This window comes from Gavia stellata, chromosome 7 (assembly GCF_030936135.1).
Source record: "Gavia stellata isolate bGavSte3 chromosome 7, bGavSte3.hap2, whole genome shotgun sequence".
Classification (NCBI taxonomy): domain Eukaryota; kingdom Metazoa; phylum Chordata; class Aves; order Gaviiformes; family Gaviidae; genus Gavia; species Gavia stellata.
The window spans coordinates 2,432,560-2,450,690 of NC_082600.1; the positions used below are offsets into that span (position 1 = coordinate 2,432,560).

The window sequence follows — 18,131 nt, forward strand, 5'->3', positions numbered from 1 at the left end:
TCTGTGCAGATGGTGAACGCTATGAGGCAGAGACCTACACACTCTTAATACAGGTGAGCCAACAACAGAAAGAAAAACACACTTGTTTTCCTTCTGCACGAAAGATAAACACACAGCTTTGCTCCCAGAGCATGCTTGTACCTCCAAGGGCTCCAGTGCAACATTTTGGGGACCTTTAATTCTTTGCTCCCGCAGAGGCTTGCAAGGCACTGCCTTCCCCCCTCCAGCAAAGCTCAGGTGTGGGGAGGCAGCGGTGCCGCTGCCCACACCGCACCGCGCACCCCGACAGTAAGCCAGACACGTTTTTGGCTCACCTCTGCTTGAAGAAATTAAATCCACTCAACTGAACATCATAAAACGCTGGGTTTAAATGGCTCTTTTTCCACTACATTGTCTTCTGCAAATAGCACCGAGGTTATTGATTTCCTGCAGTGCAATATCAGTCTGTTTACTTAAACTAGTTCCCATTTTAAAAACTTCATAAGACGTAATCCGGAAAAATTATGCTGTATTTCAAACACCACTGATAGCAGACTTGGTGCACGAAGAGGCTCTGAGGAAAATCCCTTCCAAATATTGAACGCTGGTGACTACCAGGCTCTGCCTTTACGTTCGTGCTGGACCTTACCAGCATCTCCTACAGCACACCCTGCGCTGCATCCCTCCGAGACTGAAGATGCACACCCGCCTTATTTCCAGACATCGTTTTGAATTAAACCCAAGTCTCAGTGAGCCAGTAACATTACCTGTGCTTCATCTTCCTTCCACGGGAACCAATACTCAGACATGCTGAATTGCACCTTACGATCTCATTGAGCTAAAAATGAGAGTGAGATCCTGAGATTTAACTTGTTTCAGCTGTGATGACAAAGAAAGGAGATGACATTTTATTTTGGTTGAAAGGTGGGAGAATTGAGAAGGGGGTAGCAGGGAGAAAAGGGAAAAGAGAAGAAATCTTGACAAGAGAGAGTTGGCAGCTCAGCTGAGAAGGCAGCTTGGTATGAAAAGCTATCAACAGAACTTAAGGCCAGAAAAGATCAGCAGCTGCTGAGCACAAGTCACAGATACTGCAGCAAGCCCACGATTTCTTGTAACATAAGAAATCAGAAGCACTGACTGAAATTATCAAAACAGCAATTTTTTTTCAAAAGACCACTTTTTTTTTCTTTCAAAATACAACGTATAGTTGTGTTGTGCAACTAAGAGTCACAAATTATTAACCAACACAACGACATGAAGTCCAGGGCTCTAAACTGATTCTGAAAGAGAGAATATTCATTCATGGGAATTAAATCTATCCATGCCTAGTTACCACAGTCATCAGATGCAACCTTTTATCGGGCAATCCCAAAACATCAGACACCCAGGGGCTGGAAGATTAGGCACATCCTACCGGTACGCTCCAGGTGCCAGATGGGAGACAGGACAAGGGACATCTGGGCTCAGCCAGGATGGAAGTTCTCAGGTTTCTGCTTGAAAAGTGCCAGTGACAGACACCAAAACACACCACTGTTGCCACATTTTTGCTTCTGTGTACGGGTTTTTTTACCCCTTTGTTTCAGAGGATGAAGAAGTTGCAAAGTCTCCTTCAGTGAGAAAGTCTAAAACAATATTAAAGGACACTGGAAAAGGACTGAGTCTCTTCTGCCCTGTACCCGGCACAGCTGAGAAGGGTTCTGCAAGACTTCGTTCAGGGAAAAGAAACTGAGCACCTGTTTGAATCCTACTGACTTTGAGCTTTTAGCTTATTTCCAATTCTGAACCCAACGAGAAGAAAATTTATGAAAAATCCAGTAATCACAAATAGCATCATTCATGTCTTGTTGAGCTTTCCTGGCATACCTTTAAATGACTCCCACGAGTGCCAAGGAAAGGGATCTGGGAACAGTTCCCACATTATCAAGAGAACTGCAAATAGTAAGGAAAAAAAAAAGAACCTGGTTCAGCTTGCAACTAGAAATAAAAGGACAGGATTAAGGTACAGGATTAAGGACTTGTAGAGCAAAGGCTAAGGAAATCGTCAGACTATTAAGCAACAATGAACTGAGATGATTTCCAAAGGGAAATGAAGATAGCTTCAAATCAAGGAATATTTAAAACTGGAAAAGTTGATAGCATAAGGAAGAGGGGCTACAGCCACTAATTCAGCATTGCCTCACACACCGTAATGATCCATCCCCAAATGCAGTACTGCACTGGGGAGTTCACTGAGGCTCTGGACATCTCACTACGTTTCTAATGTACAAGCCTTCACAAAGTTTTGCAGCTGGAAAGGGCGTACAAGGCAAGCTGGTGCATCAGAGGAAAGTGCATTGCAGGGGCTGGTGATGAGGATTTAACGAGCCTCCATCCCATTCTTGGTATATCAAACTTGCACTGTTGCATTAAAATAGGAACAAACTAACTAGCTTTGGGCTTTCCCTTCCTTCTATATTAAGAACCGACAATTAAAAAGGTAGAACAATTCCCTCCACACTCCACAAAAAGCCCACACTCCAATGAACCACCAAAATCCAGCCTATGGAGGTCAGAAAATCATTGCCAGAGACCAAGACGAACACAACTACAGCACAGCTTTTTGCTTTAATGCTCACCTTCCTTCTACAAGGAGACTACAAAATAGAAGAGACAGCTGAAGTAAGCTTCAGCCCACCAAAAGTCGAGTGGCCAGGTCTCCTCCAGCCACACATAGCTGGCTGGCTCTTGGAACTGTCAAACTGAAAGGGTTATTTATTTTTTATTGTGATTTTACTTTCTTTGGCTGTTGTGCAAATGTCCTTGATTTTACAAGAGATTTTTAGTTAATTATGTATTTACCTAGTTAGCATAATTGTCTTCAATTATGTAATTAGTGTTCATATGTGTAATCATTTGAACATGTAATTATATCTAATTACACCATTAAAACGTGCAAGTCATAAATATCTTTATCATTTTGATTGATAGACATACAGGGAGGAGAGAAAATATCTCACTTGTTATTTTTATCTCCTGGATCCTGAAATCTGCAAGAGTAAGAGGATTCAGCCTATAATGTTGCTATAATTATTTATAAGGACCTATCAAGACTATACCAAGTTGATACCTTTCAAGTAGAGGTAGAACGAGTCAAACCACTCAAAACTAAGGAGCAAAGAGTCACCCAGCGTAGCGAGATTTTTCTGTTAAAAAACACTAATAAGAATAATCTGGGAAATACTGTTTAGTGTATAATTATGCACTTGTTATGAAGAAGAATAACAGCCCTTTAAGAAAACGGTAACACAGAACAAAACACACAGGAGTTGCTCCCGCTTATTCTGATAGAAGATGCTGTTTCACCCTAGAAAGGGGTCTTCAAGCTCCTTGTGCTTCTTAGCTACCTCTAAGACATCCAGTGTAGCCATACATATCAGAACAGTAATATTTTTTACTTCTTTTTGGCTTTATTTCAGCAGCTGTGCTGTGCGCCCTGTAGTACGGTACCAGAACAAATACCTGGCGCGTACCAAATGAATTAGGACAGCGACAGTTCAGTCTTCTTTTTAATTGCTTTTGGCTGGGAAGGCAAACATTTACACACAGATTAAAGAGTTAAGCTTATTTAAAGTTCAACTTCTCCTCTTCAGGTTCAGATTTCTTGCCTTTGCTAACACACAGAACAGTCTATCAAAAAAACCCAAAACAAAACAAAAACAAACAGAAAAAAAGAACCCCACGTGCCTAAGCTGACTCCAAAAGCTTGGGGGGGTGGAGGGGGAAGTCTAACACAACAACGAACATAACAAGAGCTCTTCAGCACCACTTGGGAATAAGCCTCAATTACAGAGCATCCTTCAACAAAAGGCACACGGTTTTTCCAGCCTGAGAAGCTCACCCGCGCTCCGCACAGCAGCCAGGTACAAGCGCTCAGGTGGATGGCAGCAAAAATAAACCTGCTACTGCCCAAAAGAGCCACTCCCAGCCGCTGGAGGCTGAAGGAAAGCTCCATCTACGATATAATTTTAATCTACGAGAACAACTTGGAAGCAGCACAGAGAATAAAACCACACAGAAGGATCACAGAGGGGTCTTTTAATGGTCAGACCAGAAACTACCCAATTTGTTCAAACTCTATCGCCACCAGACACCTCAGCTGGACTAGGATGGGTGAGCAGCGTTTCTTTCCTTAAAACGCAAAAGCAACCATCTCAAGAGCCTGCCTCAGTAGACGAGGTATTGTTCCTGGTCCTCAGGTGCCATCAAGTTATCGCTGCGAAAGCACTGTCTTCAAGACCATATGCAGATCCGCGGAAAACAAGACAGTAAGTTGACTGCACACAGAACCACAGTGCATTACAGAACCATCTTCCCCCTGCTCCCTGAATTTAATGGGATATAAGAAAAAGGCTCTGAAGAACAATCAAGCCTCTAATGTTCAACGACTGAACTGCCAGTCATGGAAGTGCGCACTGGTGTTAAATAAATCTCCGCTTGAAGGGCATCAGCTCTAGAGACAAACTCTGGAGCCAAGCGGAGAAGGCACCAGTGTCAAGTTTGTAGTCACACCTCACTGTCTCAGAGGCACTAACATATGTTTGGACTTTTGGATCTAACAGGCGTCATTTTTGGAGAAGAACTCAAACGGGCAGCAAAACAAATGTGGTTTCCAACCATGAACACTTCTTACTGCTCTGGGAGAAAAATATGGGGAGCTCACTGCTCTGAGGTTTTAGGCGCAGATGTAGGAGAACATGTCTTTCACTACGTCCACAGCAATGGGAATGATTCCCTATTCTGCTCCATAAAAAGCATCCTCAAGTCTTGCTTTAGGAGATATCTTTTCACAGACCAGCTACCAGAATGTACTTCTGCTTCAGCCCCACCTGATCTGCATATGCTGCTAGTTTCCCTGGGTTACTAAATTATCTCTTTACTCATCAAACACATTCTTTTTCAGCGAGCAAGACCTCACAGCAACAGACCTCATTCCAAAACCACCCACCTCATTCTCGATTATGAGACTAGTATGTTCAACAGCCACGGAAAAACAGCTACTTCCGCAGCATCCCAGAGCTATTTCTCCATCCCTTCAGTCAACGTCCTACCTTTTAAGGGCCATCAGGATAAAGGAACACAAAAGCTGACTGTAAACAGACAGAAACCAAAGACTGGAAAGCACAGTTTGGGGGCAAGATCCAGGGGAAGGGGAGAAGACAGAGGCAATCCATTCAGAGGACCAGTGTTCCTATTTCAGTAAACCGGAAAATTTTGCTGTTTTCCTTCCAGTGATGGGAGATTCATGCTCTCTGTTCATAGGAAACTTTCTCCAGGGGATTTCTGGCAGCTTTTAAGCTTCCACAATGGTCAATATGAAACTGGTATGGTAAAAATCACCAACTTGGATGTCATTTCCAACTCCACGTGATTCTCTGATAGTCTCATTTCGGTGATCGCTGATGCTGTAGCAAGCCTAGGCTCAATATTCTCAATCGAGAGAGTGAGACTGAAATACACACTTCACTAGCCCTGATGTTGCATTTATCTTGATTTAAGCTGACCTCTTTCCCCCACCACTTCCAAACCCATTTTAGAAACCTGAAAACATATTTCTTGTCGAGAGACAGCAGCCACCTGGAACCAGAAGAATCAGCAAGATACGGCTGGTCAAATTTTTCAGAATAAAATGACCGAGGACTTTTATTTCTTTCTCAGCTTGCAAACCAAGCGCCTTTTAATCCAGCTTCCTGCAGATGATAGAGTGAATGGCTCTACATTTCTTTCAGTGGCATATTCACAAAATATTCAGCGGGACTATGTGCTGTCTGTGGCATACGACTGAGCTACCGTATCAAATGATGTCATTCAGGACATTTTAATAGTTACAGAGGGAACAAGGTTGCTGTCATCGCGAAGACGAAAGCACTCGGTGGAGCCCAGCAAGGAAGGCCACCAGCCGGCACTGACCACAGCATCCAGCTCAGGGTCGCCGTGAAAGTCTGGGTGCCAGAGGGGCGGATGGAGCAGTAAGGATGCTGTACCTTCCTCATTACTGCTACCCAAGAAGTTCTGCGCTCCACTGCAGGCTGGAGAAAAGGCTATATAACCTCCACCTAACAAAGTCAACTCCACAAGCCCTTACGTACAATTTAACTGGGAGTTTTTAGCATTAGATTTCCACTAGGCAAGGACTTCAGGGTCCAAAAGAGATTTTGGGGGAAATGTCGTCTTTAGAGGTTTGTGTTTTCTCCTGGGTTGCTTTTTGGGAAGTCTAAATTCTTAGAACCTTCACCATCAATGTCATAATCAACAGAAATGGTCGGGTCTCAGCACCTCCTCTCTTATTTCACCACCTCTGCTCTTACTTCAAGGCTCCCACAGCCATCCATCCTCAGGAAAGCCTTTCCTCCCACAGCTGAGGCTAGGTAACACTCAGCATTGAGACAAAAATATACTTATTGACAATATGAATAAATAAGGTTTAGAAGCAAGCAAAGGCAACTTCTCAAACACCCGTGGTACTATAGGATATACAGGGGATGGCAAAACCCCACGAGCGTTTGGAGTTGACAGGCAGCTGCCATGCACACCATGGTGCTCCACTCACCTCTCCTTCCAGCTCCAACAAACACGCTCCTTGCCAAGCAGCGACATATCCCCATCAACAGACACATGTGGCACATTATAGAAACACCTTCATTATTTAAAACGCATACCATCTTAATTACTCTGTGTGACTAGCGGAGCCTCCTCTAATGTTTCAGAACGGAATCCCACCTTCCCCTTATTAGCGCACGCAAAGAAAGAAATAACATCTTCTGGCACCCCATCCATTAAAATATAAAAAGCAGCATTTCAGAAAAACAAAACAAAAACCCCACGTGATGCTCTCTTTGATCAGCCGCAAGTGAAACGTAAAAGGCTCCTTTGAGGTAAAGTGGATGCTACATTTTCTATTTTAACTGATAGGAATTCTTATTAACTGCTGATGTGGCCAAAGAAAGCAATTTGTGGGGAGGGGCGTTACTTACACTGGAACAGCTGTTTTCCTATTGCATTCTGCATGTCCTTATTACAGTAATTGTAGTCTTGTTAGAAAAATTGATGATGATTTCATATGACACTCCTCAGTTCATGGGAAGACTTTACAAATGTTCAGTGAACACCTGACAAAATCCAGCTTGACTCATGACTAAATTAGCCTGCATTTTATGATGAAAAAACCCTTTCTAAAAGTTTGACTCAATAAAGCTCATATTTAGCTACGAAGAGCACGTATTTGGGTGTTGGTCTCTTCTCCCAAGTGACAAGTGACAGGACAAGAGGAAATGGCCTCAAGTTGCGCCAGGGGAGGTTCTGGCTGGATATTAGGAAAAATATCTTTACTGAGAGAGTGGTGAAGCATTGGAAGAGGCTGCCCAGGGAGGTGGTGGAGTCACCATCCCTGGAGATGTTCAAGGAACGTGTGGACGTGGCACTGTGGGACATGGTTTAGTGGGCATGGTGGGGTTGGGGTGGTGGTTGGACTTGATGATCTTACAGGTCTTTTCCAACCTTAATGGTTCTGTGATTCTGTGATTTCTATAGTTCTTCAGCATTAAAAGAAATGCATGATTAAAATTTACGTGCCATTTTTCTGTTGAGGCTATGAACAGTTTATTTGATGTTTTCTTCCTAACGTACAGCACTTGAATTCACACCTCTGCAGAGCACTGCAGACACATTCACTGCTCGCTACAACCCTCCCCTGTTCCATCTTACAAGAGAAGTAAGAGTTAAATGTGAAAAAAGTCCGGGACAGAAATCACAGCATCCACAGCGAGGGACAGCACTGAATGACAAGCGAGCAGGAGACTCCTGGACCTGCACCAGACTTCTTGGGCCCGAGAGCCTCGTGTATCTGAGCACATCGCAAACCAAGCGCACGACACGCTCTAACCCGGGACGGCAGCGCTGCTTTGTGTAAAGAAGAGCACTTAACCACTCCGCAGACATGCTGGGACCCACTAAAAAACTATTTAATTCTAGAAGTTTGGTTTATTCTTACCGCTCATTTGAGATAGGAAAATAATTCCCCATAAGCAAGCAAAGGTAACGGTCTTACCCCAGTTTTTTTCGCTTCCTTCCCTGCTGTCTAAATGCAAACTTAGAAGGCCGAGCAAAAGCTGCTTCTGACTTGGGCTACGCTGGGCTGGACTGACCTTTCAGTCTCTCTCAGCACCATGGTTTCACCCTGGTAAGGACAAATGTGCTAGCCCTTTACCCACCCGTGTATTCTCCTTATTGATCCTCCTCTCTGATTTAAAAACTTTGCTCCTTTCTGCTTCTCGGAAGAAGCTCTGCATTTTTCTTGGGACCACAGACATCCCATCGCACAGGAAGGTGCCGGCCAATGTCTCCGCAGGGGCCTCGTCCATCCCACCTAACTCTTACCAAGAGGTTCAACATGCTTGCTTTGGAAAAGGAAAAAAAACCCAAACCCCAACAAATTAAATGCAAGGCAACACAAGGCTTTCCCCCCACTGTGTTACCACTGCTTTCCTGTCTTGCCTATTGCTTCTTTCGGTTTTTTATTCAAGTCCCATCGTACCACTCAGCACTGGATGATAATTAAACTCAAACAATTCCTTCTTCTGCAATATAAATCTTCAATCAAACCCCATCATCCACACACTGCGGACTGTAGCTGCAACAATGCCGGTGCAAGACGGGTCAGCCCTGCTAACTCCAGCCGGTCCTGCCGTGGTTTGCCTGGCTCAACCCAGGCACCTTTGGGGACTCAAGCACTGAGCCTACACCGAGAACGTTCCCTGCCAGCCACCCCCTCCCTTTCTGCAGGATAGGCTGTGTGCTCAGCGCCTCGCTGCTCCGACCAAGCCGGCACACGGCGTGGGTCAGCTCAGCATCCCTGACGGTCCCCCGCAGCCGAGGGAGAACATCCCTTCCACTTGGACCACCCCCTTAGGCCACCCGAATTCCCAACAGGCAGGGTGCATGTCCCCAGGGCCACACGCGCCCCGGAGGAGCAGCAGCCCCGGCTCTGCTCGGCGTGCGGGAGCTGGGGAAGCAGAAGGCATCTCCGAGCAGCCTCTCAGCTGCAAGGGGAGTAGCTACTTGTTGACAGAGTGGCCACCAGCACAGCACTCCACTCCTACAAGTGGAAAGAAAACACAGCAAAACAGAGCCAGGGAGAAAATTTTGGGTCTTCCAAATGCAGATCCTCCCAGGCGTTGTTTTTGAGCAGAGCCAAGCTATCTGCCACTCTCTTCGCACACAACCAGCAATAAGCGCATGTCTTAGACCCTTGATTTCAAGGGGATAAAATTACATAGTCCGATAGCGCTGCACGGGAGAAGGGGTGGCAGAAGGATGTGAGGGGGTGGAATCTGCTACGATTCTGCAGAAGAAAGCCTCAGCGCTCATTAGGGCTTGTTGCATCCCCAAAATAGTCAAAATCCCAGAGCTCGCTGGGAGCAGGGAGCACAGGACCCTCAGACGGCTGGAGAACGTGCGTCAGCGGCAGCCGATCCCTCCCCGACTCCTGGAGCTTGGTCAGGGCAGGGGACAGATGTGGGGACCCCAGAACTTGCCAGAGAGCATTGGGTCATGCTGGTGCGGACAGAAAGCACTCCCACCGCTGCCCCCATTGCCACCCTGCAGCCACAGTGAAGCAACTGGACAAGGACTCGGGCATCACCCTCCCTCCCCTCAGCACATTTTCCATCTCAGAACATACCACTCGTGACAGCATGACGTAACCCAAGGTGTGACGGCAGACGGAGGGGAAAGACATGCAAAAAAAAAACCACCCAGAGCAAAAAGAAACCCCAATGTAGGTGAGGTTATACTGACAAAGGTGGTCTTTATCATTCAACCTTTAACGGACAACCAGGAATACAAAATCCCAGCCAGTCCCTGCTCTTTCAGAAGATGCTGCTTCCTCTGACCCCTGTGGTCCAAATGCCATTCCTCACCTTGGGACAGTCACAGTCGTTGCTGCCACCGGCTAGACCCCCCCAGCACAGGTTAGAGCTGCCAAGGAAGGTTAGGATAAGCTACATCCCCCATCTGGAACGGGCTGCCCAGGGAGGTGGTGGAGTCCCCATCCCTGGAGGTGTTCAAAAGACGTGTGGATGAGGCGCTTAGGGACATGGTTTAGTGGTGGACTTGGCAGGGTTAGGTTAATGGTTGGACTTGATGACCTTATAGGTCTTTTCCAACCTAAACGATTCTACGATTCTAGAAGCTGTGCAGAAGAGCCTCACTAGTGTAAATAAAATGTCACCTAGTAGCTACACAGAACAGCAAATAACTTATTTGCATCATAGGGATAAGTGGCCTTAGTACATCCTTACACGTCTCTTGTCGGGCTGACAGGCAGGTACAGCACAACGCTCGGTTCCTGGGCTAACGCCTGGAAAACGGACGGGTCCGAAGGCCGACACCGCAGCCCCTCGCCCTGCGGGACACACAGCCAGCCCCAGCGAGTCCGACACGGACCATGGGCTCAGCTCAGCCAGCCGCGAGCAGAGAAGGACTCATCATGTTGCCCTCGTTTCCCAAACAGCAAGGGGCTTTGCAGAATTCTGTTCAAAAATCTGAACCAACCTCTGGGCAAAATCCTGAAAGCAGTAATTTCTGAAAAAAGGGCTGCAGTCGCCCACCCACCGCTAGCCTCACCTGAGCATGGATGTGGCATTTTAAAAACTTAATCAAGGAAAATTAGTTTCTATGGCAACTAATGGCACATTTAATAGATCAAGTGATGAGTGCTGTGTATAAGAATGCTGCAAATTATGAATAGCGGTGATATATCAAATGCTACACAATCACTGCACAGATAACAAGTAGACGTGCAATGATGTGCTGGGGTGCTCAGGGCTTTCTGGATAATTAGGAGTGAGGCTGTTTTGGGGAATAACAGTGTGCAAGTGTTGGTAATTCGCTTCCCTTGCAATAATTACTGTAGCCTTACATTATTCTCCCCAAAGGCCTCACTGATATTGATTAGAACTCAACAAATTTTAAAGAAAGTTTCAAAACAGTTTCCAGTTTGAAAGTGCAACCACCACTCCAAATACATGAGGTTTCCCTATCTCCATCTGCCCGTAACTAATTTTAGGGAGAATTTTGCAGCACATGGTGGGAAGGCAGTAAGAGCACATCTGAAGACACGTTTTCAAAGAGAAGCCCCTATAGAGCAGCGTCATTTCAACATCACTTGGAGCAGATCACAAAGAGGTAGATGCAAGTCATCAGCCTGTTACAGAACTACATCAATTGATCGAAAAGTTAAAAGCAATGCCTGGAAAGACAAAAAGGCATAAGCGGGCGCTTTGCTAAAGCACGCAAGAGCACTGACGTAGAGGGGGAGAAAAAATTAAAACATTCATTCCTCCTCCCAGACTTCCACCTGCAGCAGAAATCCACCCCAGGCAGCCTCAAATCACACAGGGCATCACGAGAAGGCTTAAAGAGGCAGCAGAGTGGCCCGGCACCACGGCGTGCACACCCACCCCAGCCCCACCAGCTTTGTTTCTTTAAAGCCATGAGCGTACCCTTGGGAGAGGAACCCCAAAAGCAGCACTTTCCCTTTACCTTTTCCAATCCGTGAAGGAAGGAGGAGAAAATACGGGTCCCCACCTAGCAGGCACGTGGCACAAGCAAGCAAAGGGGCTTCCCCAGGGCAAGCTGAGAGCACTCTCACGCCGAAAAGCACGCTTGTTCCAGGGGTCTCAGCCCTGCCCTCTTCCCCAGGAAGAGTTTTCAGAGCTACAAGCACTCCCTTGCAGGCATTAATGTGCACACAAAGGCATGCTTATGTGTAAATGTGCCCTGGATACGAACTTGGGTATTCAGGAGCCGCCTTGCAAAATAAAGAAGGACACATCTGCAACCTTCTGAGAGAGGCTGTTTTTTCTCTCTCTTTATATCCCAGGGGAACTTTTAATGTGGTGGAAAGGAAAAGCAGATAGACGCTGTGCCAGTAACGGCAGTCCCGCAGTGCAGGAGGCTGCAACAAAGCATCAGCAAGGTCTCCTCTCCTTGGGGATGGTCCATGGGATGGTGGGGGTTGAGGAGAAAGGTGCTTGGGCTGGCAGAGCACATAGAGGAGCCTTCGGAGACTCCCCGAGGACCACCTCCACTGGCAGCAATTTACAGCAATGGTCTGAGGCTCACTCGTGGGCATCTCTCTAAGCCAACAGGACGGCAATGAGGGGACAAACACCTGACAAGAAGACCTGATGTCCTCTAGAGCCAGCCAGAGGACTCAGCTTGGTCCTCCTCTAGGCTCAGCTTCTTAAGCTGACCCATCCTGTAGCGCTGGCCTCTTCTCCAGCCCATCGCTAGCTCTGGCACATCTGGCCGAGACCCTCAGAGGACCCGGAGGAGGAGAGTTCACAGGAGATTTTCCTCTACTAACCATTAGATACTTGGCTTTCAAACTGCCTCTCAATAGTTGTGGAGACCTACTGTGAGCTCAGAATCAGGAAAGCAGGTGAATGCAGCTAATTAGCCCACAAAAGAAGGAAAAAATTCTTTGTTAAGTAGAGTGCGTGATTTTACAGAGATTTTGTAGGTGTAATTAACTGTAGCTCCAAACCTCTAGCTATTAAGGTGCTCAATTACTAAAATCAGCTTACAAATCAGGAAGAGAACTTTCTGCTTTAGTGTTTGCACCCGCTTTTAAATGCTGTTCCCAAAACCGAAGGCTTGCAGCAGACAGTACTTCCAGAGTTTCACTTTAAAGACACTAAATAAAGCTCCTTACTAACACCAGCCTTACGTATTGAATGATCTTTTTGCTTGGCTCCCGTACCTCACCGAGCAGAAACGGAAGCAGACGCTCCATTAATGAACCAGCACAATGTTTTTGAAGACTGAAGCCCAAAATTCATCTCTCATCTCCATGCAGTGGGGACCGCACATGTGTTTACGGGTGGAACCTGGCAGCCCCTCTTTAGCTTTAATGCCATCACCTGCAATGGCCAACACAATAACAATTAGCAGAGACACAACGCAAGAGAAGAGCTCGTGCAGAAGGCAGTTTGCTCTGGGCATCCCTGCAGAGGTGCGCCGCTCTCCTGCTAACATCTAGTCCCCCTCCATGAGCCACTATCATAGCAGTGATTACTTTCACCACTTTATTTTCTCCTCACTTAATGCCTGTTTTCTGCCTGATCCTGACCTGGGGGGGGAATACAGTGAGCACCGATGGAGGATTTTATAAATGCCTAGTACAGAGTTGCTGACTTTTTACAGCGTTTAGACTAAAAGGGGTTTCTATGTATGCCAATAATAATTAACAAAGTTTGAGAAACACATGCAATTTGAAGAGCGTTCTTAGAATAGATACATAATTACATATTTTATAAACTCACTTCCCAGGGTCTGATAAAATATAATTTTGAAAATAATTTCCATGCAATTTGCAAACCAAATATGTTAACTTTCTGTGCAAAAATCGGTAAAAAATTGAAGTACTGCAAATACTGGCAATTACCACAAAACGTGGCTGCAAGTCTCTCGAAGAAAAAAGAAAAAGAAAAATGTATTTTCACCGCTTCCATCTGCAAGAATAGGAAGAATCCTGCCAGATACTTCCCCTCAAACCCACCTCCTATTGAAGGCTGTCTGAACATGAGAATCCAACCGCAATATATTGTCAAGTTCCATATATGAATTCTGCACATATATAAAAAAGGAAGGCTTAAAAATAAATGCCGTATCACCCCTTCCAGCCAGCCACTGCCTCTTGGTCACAACAGACGCGCACTGCAGACCTCCCCCTAAAGAAACTGGCCCATAAAGCAGAACGTATTCACCGTGCAAAACAAATAAAAATCTTACACTATCTGTATTTAAAATACCCAAGAGAAATTATTGGCAGGTGAGAGCAGTTCTCTGACGGCTGGTAAGAGTGAGCACCAGCTTGCTGATTTTACATGCACCCCAATCTCCTGCCTGACCCCGGTCGGTGCTTCTCCCCAGCAGCCCCGCTGACAGAAACACAAACGGTGGTGAGATCCACGGCGGTCTTGTTTAAGAGAAGGCAAATTTCACGGGCAACGAGTCCAAGGGACTGCGGCTCCCACAGAGCCACATGCCGAAGTTTAAATACGGCAATGCGAAAAGCGATGGTGTCTTAGTCGCTTTTTTTTTTTTACTTTCTGGAGCACTAAAACCGAATGGAAATTTAATAGGAAGGTGATAAAAAGGCTAATGTTCAAACGCAGCCCTGCCAAGCCTCCTGCATTTCGCTGCAGAATCACCCATCTGAGATTACCGAAACTATCCCCCTGCTCTCAGGCAATTAATCTGCAAAAAATATTGCGAGTCTCAGAGAGCTGTAACAGGAGAGCAAGCGCGAGAGAGCAGACCGAGGTGCTGGCTGACAAAGAAAATCTATAAACAGGAAAAATGGAGAGAAATCAATTCTCCATCCTGAATCCCAGATGAGAAAATAGAGATTTTTATGAAAAAGCAGCCATGTGGTTGCTTTCTTGATAAGACGTTTTGGTTGAACAGCTTTTTTTTTTTTTCTTTTTTTTGGTTCAGCAGCATCATAAGCTTTGTTACTGCTTGAAACGGCACCTTTCATAGCTGGTCCAAAGCGCTTCCTGATGGATAACAGCCCCGCTGGCTTTGAAGCTGCCTTGAGCCTCCAGGTTTGAGAGGGATCTTTGATTCCGGTGCACCAAACCTCGCAGGCTGCTGGTCAGCCTTGCCAGAGCAGATGGAGGAGATGGTTTTGAGAAAGAAACCTTCTCCGAGGAAGACTGGAAGTATCAGTCTACCTTCATCCTGCTCTTTTCTGCCTGCACAGGAACGTGCTACTTACCTCCACCCAAACACGCGGCACGCCAAACACTGCTGCACCCAGAGCCAGCTGCTTTGCATCTTAAAAAGTTGTTAAATAAGCCTGGAGAAGAACAGTTTGGGAAGGCGGCATGAATCCAACATTACTAAGAGGCACTGAGAGACGTGGACTTGTTTCAGAGAGGCGGCTGGAGAAGGCAGCCAGCCTGCGGCAGATCCCGTCGTGCCCACGTTGAACAGCACCTGATGCCATAACAGAGCCCCTAAAAAGCAGCAGGGTCTCCTCAAGGCGGGAGGTGCTCCCTTCCCGCTGCGATCGGTGCGACATGAAAACATCATTATCAGCTTTCGTGAACGAGGGCTGTATCAATCCGGAGCCTCTCACTTGGCTCTTCCGAGGAGCCACCAGCATCTTCCCCGCGTCTCCCCCGACAACGAGCCGCCAATCTCCCACGGCGTGGGCAACGTCGGAGCGAAGAGGACAACCAGCAATGGGAGAGGATACAATAGCAGGGCAAGAAATGCTTTTCATGCTTTGTGAGGCACTGAATATTAAACTTCGTAATAACGGCACTGATTTTAAAACAGCACTGGTCTTATTTGGGGTGTTAGCAAAACATCTGGCCACTTGGCCCAGTCTTTTTATTTTTTTAGGGTTTTTTTCTTTTTCCTTCACCTGGCAAAGACTAGACAGAGATCACTTAATTTAAAAGAAGAATGTCTTGTTCTGTAACGCGGCTTTAATGTGTGACTGCAGCTGAGAGAGTGCAACTGTGTGCAGTTAAAAGTAGAGTTTTCTAAGACGCAGCCTGACCCATGCCTTCCCTGGAATCAGCGCAGGCTAAACTTCAACTTCTTGGTCTTTAAATCTTCTCATTAAATTGGGAACAGCTACAGAATAAACGGCAGAGAATCGACACACCTCTCCTTCCTGGAGGAACATCACTCCTCTGCAGACTTGAGGTCTCCAGTCAATCCCCTCTCCCCAGCTCCCACCCCGGCTAACCGCGCTTCCCAGCTCCTGCCTGTCCTACGTGAGTGCAAGAGGGAGGTCTTTAACTCACCACCTTGCAAAGGAAACCCTTGAGAGGTATTCTACCATTCAAAACCTCATACAAACATGTGCACTGTGAAACGCGGTGATCGCAGCTCGTTCCAGACGCGCCCTCAGCCCTCAGTACTCAGATGATGGGGACACAGCAGAAGACAAAGTGGCAACGGCCACTTTGAGGGAACAGAGAGCAGGTTCGGTTCAAAGAGCGAAGGAAAAGATGGAAATGGAAAGGCAGAGCAGAGGGTTAATAAGGCATTACACTTACACAGGTCTTGAAAGGTCCTGATCTAAAATAACCTGTTAACGGGGTACCCCGGGCAAAGGGGGGTGGTGAGCGGGGGATGCAGCAGGGCAGCTGTAGCACAGGCTGACAAAACTCTTTGGCTTTGAATAGGATGCTATAAAACAGAGTTAGGCCTGGGAAAAGGGTCATTTATTTCTATTTAACATTTGGTTTTCTGCAGGGCTGCAATGCTGTGGTTACAACCATATCCAAGACCCAGGAGCAGAGCGAGGCTCCCCCGAGCTTTCGTGTGCCCCCACTCCAGCTGTTCACTCTGATGCATACTGTCTACGTTCAGTCCTCTCTGTCCTCGTATTTATTTTTCCTTTCCTTGCACCATCTCCATGGGTCTTGAACTCTCACGTCAGGACCCCAGGTAACAGCACAGCACAGACTTGCTGGTTTTAATACCACGTTCCTAGCCAGTCATTCAAAAAATGTCATAAACTTTTCTGCTGTTGATGTTTCTTCTGCAAGACCCCAATATCAAACCAACAGCCTGGACAAATCCCCGCCTCGGATCCTGTTGCATTGATGTCCACCACCCTGCACCCAGTCTAGTCCTCAGCAGAAGGTGAAACCAGCCTGCAGAGGCTCAGAGACGGACAGGGCGGAGGAAAGGTGCGGTGACCAGCGGCGGGGCTGCCACCGGGCATGGCGGGGGCTCACCTGTGGCCGAGGATGGCCGGTGACCAGGCAGGTCAGCTCCAGCGTCTCGCCCTCACGGATGGTGTAGACCCTCTCCGAGTAGCGCTCCTCCTCGATGTTGCACGCCAGGCCCGAGTGCACGATCCGCACGGTGGGGGGGGCTGCAAGACCCAGAGAGAGAAACCAGGTGAGCATCATCGCCTGCCCCCCCGGGGTATGCTCAGACCCATCTCCACGGCACCAGCCTGGGGTCCCCGTATCCCCCTTCCCGGGAGGACCGAGGCTGGAGCTGAGCATTTTCCCCGCGGAAAGCACTCTTTTGCTTACTCAGCATACGCGTATTCAGCGCCAGAAGAGATTGCCACGGTATTTATTAATACCTAGCAATCCCCTGAACGAAACCTTTGCAAACTCATTTGTGTTCCAGTTATTTTTGTTTCAATTTTCAAATGAACTCTCCGTTATTGTTCTTTTTTTATTATATATCTTTCTAAATGTATTATCACACTCATTATGCAAATGAGAAGCCTTAATTAAACCATTAAAATTAAGCAGGAGAAGCAGTGGGACTGATGCTACTTCCTTTCAAAGTCGATACCAAAATTCTGTTGCTGCCAGAGGGATCAGGATTTGGACCGGAGGTTAAGTTCAAGCAGAACCCTTACTTTAATTGTCTTGTATATGCAACCTGAGCTATAGGACATTAAGCTGTTTTACACGTTGTACATGTAGGAAAACTGCAATGTCGTTGCTAATACCACATGTACAAATCACAGCTCTGTTTCAGCAAGTCTCCAAAGCGAGTTCCTGGCTCTACATTTTTCTTTATTTCTGAACCATGAGAAAGTTGAGTTACAGTCCTACTGCCAAATAAAGTAACGTAAACTAAACAGCAGAAGAGATAAAATGTAGTTCTGGTGAGTTTTAAAGACCCAGTATTTCACCCTCTCTGCTCAATAGTGGGCTGCTCCTGTTCAGTATAAGTGGATATGCCTTAAAGTCTTAACTGAAGTCTTGAATCACAACCAGCAAGCAGAACAATTAGAGCTGAGCCCAACAGGACTTGAAGCCGCTGAGCTCCCGGCCCCGTTTCCAATGGGCAAGAGCCCCGGGCTGCCGGGAAAACATCCATGCCTGCTCCCCACGTCCCTTGCAACGGCAGCAACCACCCCCCCAAGACTGCAGCTCCATTTTCCAGGCTCCATGCTGCACGTCACCTCCCGCTCACACCAGTCTACTGGATCTTTGATAAACTTGCAATTGCTCAGCTAACACCCACGTCAAGCTCTCATGGGATTCCTGGGGTGCATCGCTCCGGCACCCCTGCAGAACCTCCCCATCAGCATGCCATCACTGGCTCGACCCACA

General features: G+C 46.8%; 1 protein-coding gene across 1 annotated transcript in view; it reads right to left on the reverse strand.

The window, feature by feature from the left end:
- Positions 1–16,961, reverse strand: part of MDGA2 (MAM domain containing glycosylphosphatidylinositol anchor 2) — a 245,976-nt gene extending 229,015 nt beyond the window's left edge. Inside the window, exon 1 of the mRNA XM_059819453.1 lies at positions 16,785–16,961. Coding sequence (XP_059675436.1) covers positions 16,785–16,961 — 177 coding nt within the window. The remainder of the gene's footprint in view (positions 1–16,784) is intronic.
- Positions 16,962–18,131: the final 1,170 nt, after the last annotated feature.